Here is a 12,535-nt window from a genome sequence, read left to right as displayed (position 1 = left end):
ATAATGTTTTCGGGTGAACGAAAATCAGAGAAGAATTATCGATCTTAGTCAGCGACCCAATTGATGCTGTGGGGTCGGTGCACCCGGTATTTCCCATTTGTATTTGATGATTCCGAATATTCTGGACAACTATCACAAAAATACATCCGAGAAATATCGGAGAATTCGATGCAACCTGAAATGCGATCGACGACCCTATTTTTGTCGGTCCTTTGTCGACTTTGATTTTTCTCTTTCACTTTGTCTTTATCGGTTTTTGGAGCGCGAATGCAGCGTTGACCCCGTAGCTCTGCTCCACTACCTCACATATTCAGGTAAACCATCTCCCCAGTTTTCCAATTTACAACGCTCCATTGATTTTTCCCTCTAACTATTCGAAATTTCGGCGAAATTTGCCCAAAATTCGTCATCGCACTTTAACCATTTCAAATCGATTTCTCTCGAAAATTATTGATCCGAGATCCAAGTGTTATGGGATTTTTTTTTCGTAGCTTAATCAATTTCTGCTAGAAAAAAGTTCCTTAATGATTGTTTCTAAAATCAATAGTTTTTTTTTTTTTTTAGATATTTTTAGTTCAAGAGGAATTTATTATGTACAACTTGACAGCCTTGTCTGCGAAAAAATAAAAATCCTCCGAAGAGATTTTTCGGGACTTTATTGGGCCCAGAAACGGAAGAGTTGTAATTTCTCCGTGGAAAAATCTTTTCCGTAGTCCTTTATTTATGAGACGATGGAAGAGGGTTTTTCAGGAAAAATTCAGAGGGTAAATGTCTACGGGACCTTTCACCTTCTGCTGACCATGTGCCTTAATAACTGTACCCCTTAAAAAGGCAAAAGGGTGAGTAATAAAAATAAAAAGGGGTCGAGAAGTGACTTCGTCCCCCGCGTGCCTTTAACGGGGTTTTTCAAGAAATAAATTGCCTAGGGTTGTACATGGCGGTTGTTTAGAAATGTCCGTTTGGAAAAAAGGGGAATCCCATCCGAATTTTTCCATAAAACTAGGAAGTGTCCGTCGTAAAAGAGTAAAGGCGTTATTCCAAAGGATTAGACGCTTAAAGGCCGATTTTTTGCTCAACCTCTTCACCGTAAATTTTCCCCTCTTGTAATAAAAATCGGTATGACTGTGCATTAGGGCTACGATTGGTCTGTGCAAAAAAAAAACGGTAAAGTGTTGCGAGCACATTTTCCCAACGGGACCCCGAACGGAGTAATTTCGGAGTTAGTGGCACGACCGTTCGAAAAATCCCCACCGTTTTATTGCGCTAAATATAATATTGGAAAAAAAAATTGGGAGAAATGGAAAATTTACTGCTGGCAAACCTTCTCTAAAACCATGTGAATGCATTTAACCTTTCGCTACGCTTTTTTGTAAAGTTTAATGCTGGAATTTCGAGAAATTTTGTAATTGAACGTGTGCGACAAATATTTTGAATTGTTTCTAAATGTTTTTCCCGTGTCGTGTAATTTTTCTAATATTTTTTTTGGCCGTGTAATCAGGATGCAAGCTCAAATATCCATATGCCATGCTCTAGAGAACTATTTAATGTGGGTGGGTGGGTGGTTGGTTAGCGGGGGTGAGCGTCGAGGTCATGAGTTCATTGACCGGCTAGGGTGGCACATGAAAACTAGGCCAGCTCGATGTCCCGGGGGAGGTCAGCCTACATTCGCTATTTCGTAAGTTTAATTTTTTTTACATTCTATTTATCCAGATCTTTTAATCGACATGACCTATTGGTTAATGGGTGTTATACAGTCATAGAAAGGATTATTTATTGTGAAAAAATTGATTTTAATGAAAACCCGAAATGAATTTTATTCTCATCGCTTGTACTAGTAGAAAGTTTATAGAAATGCCTAATACTCGCAATGACTATTAATGTGGATAATGGTTTAGATGATGTATTAATTTTGGTGAATGGAGGTCGATGGAGATGAGGGATTTGAGGCACCGGTGGGTCAGGAGTCATTGCCCTGGGCAACCTCTCACCCTATATTGACAGACCCAAGCAGCGGCTCCTCGTACCAGGCACTAGTTCGAATTTCCGCCGAATAAAACGCGTTAAGTACATTCCTAATGGGGTCAGTGCACGTATCCACCGCCTTTTTACTCCAATTGCATTGACAATCGCTTGGCATAATGCAATTGCATAATGAGTGGGAGTCATCCGGAGAAAGTGGACCAGTACGAGTGAAAAATGTAAATTTCCACTGACCGAGAGGGAAAGCCAATGAAAAGCGAAAGAAGAAATCAGTTAGGAGGTTATAATGAGAGTGGGGCCTCTTCTCTCGCGTGTGTACACAAATTCCACTTCCCTTTCACCTGCCTGGGCCCCAACCACTTTTACTTTCATATCCCTGGACCGTGACTCCTCGATTCATCATAATTTCTCCGACGGCTTCACTCAACGATGAATAAAATACTTCCGCTAAATTTATTTACTTCTGCTAAATGACATTCGCTCGGAAAAACTCAACGCTCTTATCAGTTCCTCCGAGAAAATTTTTACCAATATTCTTCATTAATTGATTGAATTGTTTAAAATTTTCCAAAATATAAATTGTTGGCTGTGGGGCAACGCGCGTGATACACAAGCATCAAGATATTTTTCGCATAACAGTCTGTTATAAAACGAAAAACTCGGCCGATAAGGCCTATCCCCAAGTGCTCGTGAGATAAGAGCCTCCGACCCCATTGGAGGTTGTTCACCTTGAGGCCATCAAGTTGTAATCGAGACGGCAAACTGATATAGAAAGGAAAACCGCGAGAAATATACCGAGGAGCGGAGGACAATCGACGAAAGGGATGTCGAAGTGCTTTCATTAATTCCCGTTGTAACGGATTGGCAAAGTGGTACCGAGGCCTAGACTCGACCCCGACTCCGACGTACCATTGGTGCAATTGAACGGGGCGTTTAATGCGAGAGGGACAATCTCGCCCGATGGTGTAAATAGTTTAAAGTGGGAGAGATAGATCGTGTGTACCTAGATCGAGGTTAACAGAGGCCGGTAGGAGGCTAGGCCATTGCCCGAGAGCTTGCTTTTGAGGTTAGCACAACGCAATTAGAAAATACCCGATTGGCGAGGGGACGACGAGAAGACGCCGGAGGCCACAAATTTATTTCGACACACAACACGCGACCCACCACTTTTTTTACCCCGTCGTTACATCAATTTCCTCCTTTATACGTAAAATTCAAAATTTTCACGGATTTTTACGTTAAAAAAAAAATACATGAATCTCTGGAGTTTTTACATTTTTTTTTATTCGCCGTTTTTCAGACCTGAGTGAAGATAGGACAATTTTCGGGAGATATATTGGGGGGACTCATAAAATATCGGAAAATAAAATGCATTTTCAGAAATTTGGAAATGCAAAGGGTAATGCAGGATTAACTGCGATGATGGGTACTAAAGATTTTCAGCAAGGGTTTCGCTTATGGTCATCACCCGAAATTTGTATACCTGACCCTCAAGCGGGAGGTGATAATAAAAGCATTCGACTCCAAGGGTCTTCATGTAAATTTTTCATTCATGTAAATCACAATTCAAAGAATTTAATTAATTGCATCAAAAAAATTAAAATATTCAATTTTGATTTTGAAACCACCAGAAATGAAATGGTTTAGTAAAAATTCCCTAGGCCTCTAGGTCTGCTTGCCCTAGTCCCCGAAAAATGGGTTTGTAGAAAAAACCTCACGCCGGACCGTGGCAGTGAGGCAGGTCAGTGCACCGGGCGGAAAACGCGGACGGGTCTTGCCTCCCGGTGAAAGCCCACGACGTCTTCATCACGAACCAAGGGAGGTGGAAGTAAAAGCGGTGTAAGCGAGAGTGATCAGGGACTTGGATTAGCCACTTTCACCACTGAAAAAAAACATCCAAGGAATCTCACAAGAGCCTGTTACATAACGGCATCCCTTGGCCCCGGGGCCCCATGGATCCTCGAAAAAAAAAAAACGAGAAAAAAAAATTGATAAAAAAAAACGTAAACCAAGAGTTAGTCTCCCAAGTCGGCGATGTGAGTAATAGAAGCGTGTGACCTTCGATGGTGGCTACGTGGGTGGGGATTTATTCGCGAGGAAGAGAACGCGAAGGGGAGGGCAAGTTGGGTGGGGGATATTACCGAGTCCCAGTTGAAGTTTGTTGAACTCTGTAGACTCGAGTGCTGGGCGCATTACCATGTACACGTTCATGAGTGCGATTGTATCTGTTGAAAGAGTACATGCTAAAGTAAGCGAGAGAGTGATCCAGAGAGCAGAGTGTTACCAGCCCCCTGAGTCACCCCTCCCTCGGCTCCCACTCCCACTCCGAGAATATTCTAGGGGGAGTGAGCGAGAGGGAGATTAATTGAGTGGTGGGGGATACCTCGGTTAATTTCATCTTGCCCCAGTTACGGGTCGAGGCAGGGTGAACGAACTAGCCTCGCGCCAAGGCCCCGTCGACCCACTTTCCTGCCAGTTGCCCGCTCTCAGCCCGATGGGATGTCGACCTGGGTGGGGGCCCCCTCTTTCCCCCCTCATATATGTGAGGTACCCACGAACAAATGGAGGGGGTGCTGCTCGGTATGTTTATCTAGGCTAGAGCTGTTTCACGCAGACATACACGGATACTTGCGTATTGCGGGGGCAATAGTGCGAGTGTGCGCGTAACACGAGTGGGGGATAAGAAATGAGGGGAAAAAAAATAGCGGCACACCGAGTGGAAGGCCGTCGAGGGGCAACGAACTAGCCTCGTCCCGGGTCCCTCGACCTACATTCCAGCGCTGGAAAGTGAAACTGCCGCCTCCGCTCGCTAAGCGCCTGCTGCGAGACTTTTCAGATTGTTTTTTTTTTTTACAATTGAATTTTTAGGCATTTTTGACAGTACAGTCGAGTGATTGGGAGGTTATATTGAAAGACTTGCTCACCAGCTAGTACTCGACCGAGAAGATTTTCGCTGTCCTGGGGTAGAAAAACCTCCCGATAACCGGCTTCCTTGTCGTTATCAAGTACCTCAGGTGGTGAGAGAATATCACCAGCTGGCTGTCCATCTCCAGCCCCTCGCGGCTTAAATTCCTGTACAGTCATTGCTTGAACACACCAGTCCTCCACCCGCCTGTCTATCATACCACGTGAACAATCGTTTTGTTGTTGAACCAAGTGATGATGTTCAACTGGCCACTGATACGGTCTTCAGTCCCCGCGTGAGAACTGACATGCCACACCAAATTCACTCAATTAAAACCAAAGTCTTCGTCATCACTCATTGGAACTGAGGATCCTGAGGATTTTCATCAGGAACTGTGGGCTCCGTCAGTGACAACAGTTGACAACTGTCCGTTGACGAAAAAAAAAAAAAATCAGTAAAACAATAACACTCGGCACTTTGTTCACTGCCCTCGCTGCTTCCGCTGGCAATTTAATGAGGATCAAATGATTGGTGATAATGATAAATTGGAATAATGAAATTGTTTACTAGGGGGTTATTACAGTTGACCGCGTGGTTGGCCGTAGCGAGGAAAAGAGCGTGATGGGTTGTGTATGGCGTGCGGTGCGCGAGTGACTTGACCGCGTCGGAATAACGTACGTTAGCGCGCTTGCGCCAAATACAACTTCACCACCGCCGCCACTTGCCATTTGCCTCGTGCTCTTGAGCCTCTTGAGCCTCTTGAGCCTCCTCAGCCTCTTGCCGATTCCTCCCCCTTCACCTCAAAATTCCCTCCCTCTCACTATTTTTCCAAATTATTTTTCGGTTATTGCCATTTGTCGATTAGATAATCCGAATGTTATCACCGGGTGAACGACTAACATATCGCCATTATCTTGAATCATACTTTTGCCTTCTCCGCGATTCTCCTCAAAATTACCTCACAATTCCCTCCATCTCACTATTTTTCAATCGACCGCTACACATCGTCTATGAGACAATTCGATCATTGAAAATTTGAGCGTGTGGCAGATGACGTCAATTTGAACTATTTAATTTTTGCTGTATGTTGATTGGAGTACCTTGGAGTTGCGTTTATCAAAGGCGTGGGGAATTTTAGAACGAATCGGGTTCAGCCGCATCGGCCAATTGGCACGGTTGACCCATCATTAGGATCAAGGATTTACAAGAGCCTCAAGACGAGTTCACGTCGTTGATGAGATGTTCGTAGTTGTCTGGTCATAACAGCAATTACAGCTTTCTCGATTTAGATACAATTGGAGTGAGCTGTCGTTCATACTCGATAAATCATTGTTTTGGCAGAGACAAAGAGAATTCATCCGCTGTACTTTGAGAAAGTGAAAGTACCACCCACGCACGACGAAAATTGCGTGAATCGGATTGTTTGACAGGTGAGACAGAGGAGAATGCCAAACAGTTGGCGAATTAGCGGTAAAGTCGATGGCCTATTCCAACTCAACTTCGGAGAATAGTGACGATAGGCAAGGCTGTTAGACGGGTCTTCGTCTACGAAAAATGTTTAGCTTTTTTTTTTCCTTATCGTCATACTTTTGCTCTCGATGGAAGTTTTTTGGTGAGAGTCGCTCAACTGGTTTCTCTCGAGGAACTTCCGTTATGCATTTTTTTTTTCTTTTTCTTGTGAGAGATGTGGGGACAAAGCAATGGGTGGAGAATTGATTTATTGCGGTGGGTAGGAATAATCCTCCGACCGCAGAAGACAATTGTTTCAATATCACGAGAATATTGGAATGAGGACGAGTCAGGATGTCTCGTCAAATGGAAAATTTATGAGGGGTTAGTGCGGTCATAGGGTTGTGGCCAAAAATTTTATGACCATGCGGTTTTCACACTCTCTTCATGCACTCGGTCATAAATTCCCCAATAGTCTGTGCTACTACCCGTAAATTATTCCCACCCCTTTGGAGATGGATGGAGTGAGGGTGGAGTGGGCGCAAAAATTTCGACGAGTTTTCCCGCTGAGTTTGTCAATTCAATTGGTCGACTAACCTGCTGATGCCGTTTTAGATTTTGAGGAGGTCGTCTTTTGGTACCCCCCTGAGATCCTCGACGTTTGTCGGTTGATCCATGAAATCGTACAGACACCGAATCTGTTGGGGCTCGGGCTCAAACTGCTTGTCATTTTTCGGATACTCCTTTCTCATGATGGATTATTCCTTGTGTTTACATCTCTGATTTTTTGTTGTTGCCATATGAGTTCAACATGTTGTGACGCATCAAACAGAATAATCGCTGACGCGGCCAGTGTGTCAGCGAAAAAAGTTGGGAGAGTGTTATTGCGCAAATTGTGAATTTGGGCCAGTTCGGTGTTTACTCGGTGCTTGAAGAGATACACTGAGAAAAATTCACACTTGCCGTTATTTCCCGTAAAATTTCTCCGTAAAATGTTTTTCTCAAGTTGGAAGATTCTCAAGAATTAATAGGAATGGCGAGAGATGATCGGAGTGCAGGCTCTCCACCTGAAATAATAATTCCCTGTTCGAGTTTGAGTATTTGGAGATGAGTAGAAGATTCCGACCCATGACAACGCCAAAGGATTTGGAATTTAAATAGAGATTGACCCGAGTTGATGCGGCTGTTGTACGGCCGTTGAACTCTGCAACGGATTTAGATGTGCAAGCTTTGAATCTTTACTGCATTCAGGTTCGTCGGTCGATGACTCCATGGCTTGGTTTAATCTGGCACATTGTTATAACACTCCGGTCTCATTTATAGTTAGTAGCACTAAAAAGGGAAGACGTCGATTGGCCAATGGAAAGCACTTGATGGGAATTTTCTGAGATTAATTTATGGATCGGCTTTAATGGGTTGAGCACGAAAATCTGGGAGCGGAGGATGATTATTTCAGTATTGAGAAGCATGCGCACTTTCTCCAGTGCATCGAGAAGAAAAAAAATGTACTCGCTACTTTGATTAAAGTGTAGAACTATTTTTTGGTGGAGACTGACATGTCTAACTCTCAACTCTATTTGCGAATATCTTGCAAATCTCTTTGTCTCTAATTTTTTAACTATTTTGATGGAACGACTAATGACTGGAGATAGTGGAGACAAATAATGAAAAGTCAGTGATATAATATTGACCGGGAAAGGGGGCAATGATCGCGGTATCTATGAAGAACAACGACCACTAGTTCTTATCGTCAATAAATATCCATTGAATAATGTTTGCAAACCAGCGATATGTCAATCCCAACCTGCAGATGAATACAAATGAGTGATTAGCGTTCGAGACATCGAATATGTTAATTAGATTGAGGGAATGACAATGCCGATAAGGAGTTGTTGATCACGCGGCACCGAAATTGCCGGGTAATTATTAGATATTTCACAAGTTATCTATCGGCATCGGGCGCTTGGACCACAACTCCCATGTCAATTGAATATTCATTGGCTTTATCGATAACATACATCGATGTGTCACGCAATAGGATTTTGCACCCCTGCAGCTCTATGTGATTATTCAAGTTGATTGAGGAAAAATTTTATCCGGAGATCCTGGATTGCACAACCTATAAACACCCGATCGTTTATTGAATTGGCTTTATCTTGAAATAAATTTTGCTTTTAAATAATTGTTCCCCTCATTTTCTGTGGATTTCTGAAAAATTCTATGGTTTTTCGCATTTTTTCTTCTCCGTGTGGAAACAAGGAAACACTCGCCAAACTTTCTTCATTATTTCCCGGTGAAAATAAACTTCGTAATTACATAATAACCGTATGTATGAATAAGAATTGCAGTTTACGGCGAATTCCGCTTCGACACGAAATGGCAAAAACATGTAATTCCAGTGTCTACACTATATAGTCACGAATGTTAACAATAATGATAAAGATTGCCAATTCTCGTAATTGAGGGTGTAACGCAACAGATGTAATTAATAATGATTTTGTAATACAACGGCCTGCATCGATTTATTGTTTGATAATAATTTGATCGCAAGGTTAATTATGAAAAAAGTGAAAATAAGGGGATCAAGGAGCTTGAATGATAATATTTATGTTGTACGATTATTGTTATTTTATAATCGGTATGGATAAACTATTTAATGTTGTGATTCAGATGGCAAAAACGGTGAAAGTTGTGGTGAGTTTTTTTTTTTTTTTTAACGAAATCCACAACAGATTTTTATTTATTTTGACCGTAACGGTTTTTATTAATTTCCCTAATTTCCCTTTCCCGATAGAATTTTTTCATCTTGAGACTAAAATAAAATGGTGTATGGAATCGTTGTGAAAAATGTCTTCTTCTCAATTGAAAACTTGTGTCATTGATATGGAACAAACGAGTATCTATTAGCCAACAGTTGACTACAATGGAATGTGCAGTGTCGCCAACACTAGGATTTGCTCGGCTAGTTCAACTAGTTGGTTGAGATTGCTATAATCAAAGTTGAGGGTGTCTGTACGCATTTACGAGCTGAAAATGCGGCCGCGTAGGCATTTCAGATACCTCTGGGTCTCGAATATCGTTTAGCGATGGCTGCTCGAGGTGCGATTGTGCCACTTGAATTTCGCCAACTTTCTTCCGGCATGCCATAACAATTGATTGTGTCAGAATAACACCACCGGCAATTTACACTGGATAAATAAACAGTTGGTAAAATGGTTTTACCTCAAACTATGAGAACATAATGAGCGCCAAATCTCACTCTCGCCATTAAAAAGAGAACGCGACACTCCGGATGAGCGGACAATTGGGTCTACTACTCAGCGGACATTCACCCCTTGCACTTATGACTTTCTCCACTTTTCCCCAGTGACATTTGCTCCATTATCTCATCCACTCTGCAATTTTCACTCCTCACACAATTATACTTGCATCCCCTTTTTTTTCTCATTCCAAAACCCACTCTATCCTTTTCTCAAGCCCATTTCTCCCTAAAATTTTAGATATCGCTCCCAATAATAATACATAACAATTGTTCATGGACTGGTATACATTGAAGGACTGATGCAATTGGCAGTAACAATAACCCCCGATACGAATCTCAATTTTTTCGCCATTACCTCAAGCCCGCACATCGTAAATTCAGTGTGACACAAAAATAACTAGACGAAATATCTAGTCGGATGTATCTAAAATGTTTCGCAGTGAGAACTAGTTTGGTGTACACGTGGGCCGGAGAAAAGTGAAACGTGGAGATGGTGGGTACAAACTCCATAGATTACGTGTGAATATGTCACACAGTTGGCGTATGTAATACTCATATGTGTATGAGAGAAGGAGATAGGTTGGATTAACGGTAAGTACCTGGACTCGTAAATTCTCCCTCGTCAGCTGCCTGAAAATTCAACTCGTGTTGCTGATGTATGTGCGAAATCGTTAGACCATGAACAGAGGAAATGCAACATTGAGCTATCGTTATAATATCCCTCAGCAGGTAGAATTCCCCAATTTTTACCTCCAATTTACTTGATCGGAGTAATTTAATGTAGAAGCAATTTTTTTCTCGGTCACCTGTGGCTGATTTGTTTCTTTTTTTTTTTCTAGTAACAACATCATCAATACATCGGGACAATGTTCGATGGCATAAAACCCACACCCGGTGCATTCTCATACCCACCCTTCAGTTCCTAGCACAATGACCAAGTGTTATCGACCCCAGCAATTCCGCTCGTCCAGAATTATCGCGAGTGTATTCATAATTATCCAATATAGTACATGAGATGTGTATTTTCGTGCTGTCTGAGTTTACAGCGCCCGCGCAAAAGCAGCTCGACCCTTCCTCATGCCCGGTCATTCAACTCAGACCAACCACCACCGATCGATTATGTTTGTTCGATCGCCTTCGGCACATGATAATTCCCCATGTCATTCACTATCCACAAAAAAATTATAGCATTTGCCAAGATGATTGAAATTGTACGAGACATCATATAATTCGCTTCCGCGTTGGCATCATTACGTAATGATCTTGATGGCCTCTCACGTTTTTCCGGGGGACGTGAGACTGAACATTCAAAACGAAATTGCACAAACTCGTCTCTCGAAATAGCGATGTTTTTGCGGGATTTTAGGAGAGAATCGCCACTTTTATCACAACCGAGAAAGATAGATGAAGGATTAATTGACAATGCTTTGATGGAATTTTCATCGAAGAATGGTGATTTTTACGAGAAAGTAAGGGGAAATTTAACTGGAAAGGGGGAGATTTTGGAAATTCAGTATGAACACCCTCGGGAGTTTTCGTAGCGGGTGGTTCGGCTGTACTCGGATGTCCTCGGCCCCGTGTGCGGGTTAATGTCCGCTCACTGGGACAAACGACCGCTCACAACCGCATGTGTGACGTACGCGTCACTCAAATTGTAAACAATTAGCTAATTTAAAGCCGAAATTGACAGTCGAGGAAAGTCTATACACCATGCAGAAGTTTAGTTGACTCAGCGAACCCTTGAGATGCTAAAGTCAAATCAATAATATCGAGAATGTTCAGTAAATTTTTTCACTTGAAATTTTCACTTGAAAAAAGAAAAATGAAAAGAATGTAAAAGTGAGATGAAAAATTTCAAGGGTGATGTTGTAAAAGTACACGTGAAAAATAGTTGTCATGATAGAAAGTCTATTCTGCAGTTAAGTTGAGTCACGATTGCTTGAAGGTAAATGAAGGATGAAGCACGCGCCCCTAGTGACCTATCAAAACAGATGGAACATTCGATTACGAATCTCAGCGGTGATTGCGGCAATAGTGTATTGACCGTATTAACATGAAATACGAAGTGACGAAATACTGGGATTGAGGTATAGTTTCACGAGATAACTCTGTCTGTTAAAAACGCTTTATTTCAATTGGTATTGCACACCTAGACTTTGTTAACGTCCAGGTCAAATCCCTATTCCCCTGAGTAACCCAGTGAGACATTGTGGACTAAATTCCAAATTTCTGACTATTAATTATATATCCTCTCAAAGTAATCGAGTTTTCACTTGATTAAAATGCCGATAACCCAGAATAGAGATAAAAATTCTGCAACAATTTGTGCGACAATAATAATATTAATTGATAATTGAATAAACGAGGTACTAGGTGTTTGATTGCAAGGTGCACCTCAGAAATCAAATGAAATAGACCGTATAAACGAAGGTTTTATCCAGCTTACGAAAGTATCTTTTGCATCACGTCAGAAGTACAATGTTATCGAAGGTGCATTATTTTTAATCACTCATAAAGGTAATAGATAATTCCCCAGTTTAATGTATCAATTGGAATGGCGAGACAATGTAGCATACATTACAAAAACGAATAACAAGCCGATGGAAAATATGTATTTATGGCCTGGGTGATCGACATTATGCGCTCTCGGTACAAAGCATTGTACCTTAGAATGGCATTGCTGCACTTGACGCGAGTGACACGCGAGCCTAGTGTATGAGAGTGCACTCTCACAATCAGCCAATGTCCAGTGAGTTCATGGCAGTACGTTGTTCCAGTGACGACCGAGGCAACAGAAGCCTACAATCGAACCTCGACCCCTTACCTCCCCCTCATTTTATCCATTATTTCAAAATTTCACCCATTTATACCAATATCCAATCAATTCAACATCAATGAGTCATAATCAATCTCGCCAATACTGCAGTATTTTTTTTCCC

At 41.9% G+C, this 12,535-nt stretch overlaps 1 protein-coding gene across 1 annotated transcript in view; it reads right to left on the bottom strand.

Moving 5' to 3' along the window:
- The window catches only part of LOC105266681 (nuclear hormone receptor E75), a 39,565-nt gene extending 34,021 nt beyond the window's left edge, over positions 1–5,544 (bottom strand). The window contains exon 1 of the mRNA XM_011305025.1: positions 4,905–5,544. Coding sequence (XP_011303327.1) covers positions 4,905–5,103 — 199 coding nt within the window. The 5' untranslated portion in view covers positions 5,104–5,544. The remainder of the gene's footprint in view (positions 1–4,904) is intronic.
- Positions 5,545–12,535: the final 6,991 nt, after the last annotated feature.

Source organism: Fopius arisanus, unplaced genomic scaffold, assembly GCF_000806365.1.
Source record: "Fopius arisanus strain USDA-PBARC FA_bdor unplaced genomic scaffold, ASM80636v1 scaffold00040, whole genome shotgun sequence".
Classification (NCBI taxonomy): domain Eukaryota; kingdom Metazoa; phylum Arthropoda; class Insecta; order Hymenoptera; family Braconidae; genus Fopius; species Fopius arisanus.
Note: the sequence above shows the minus strand (reverse complement) of the source record. Positions and strands in the feature narration are given on the sequence as shown.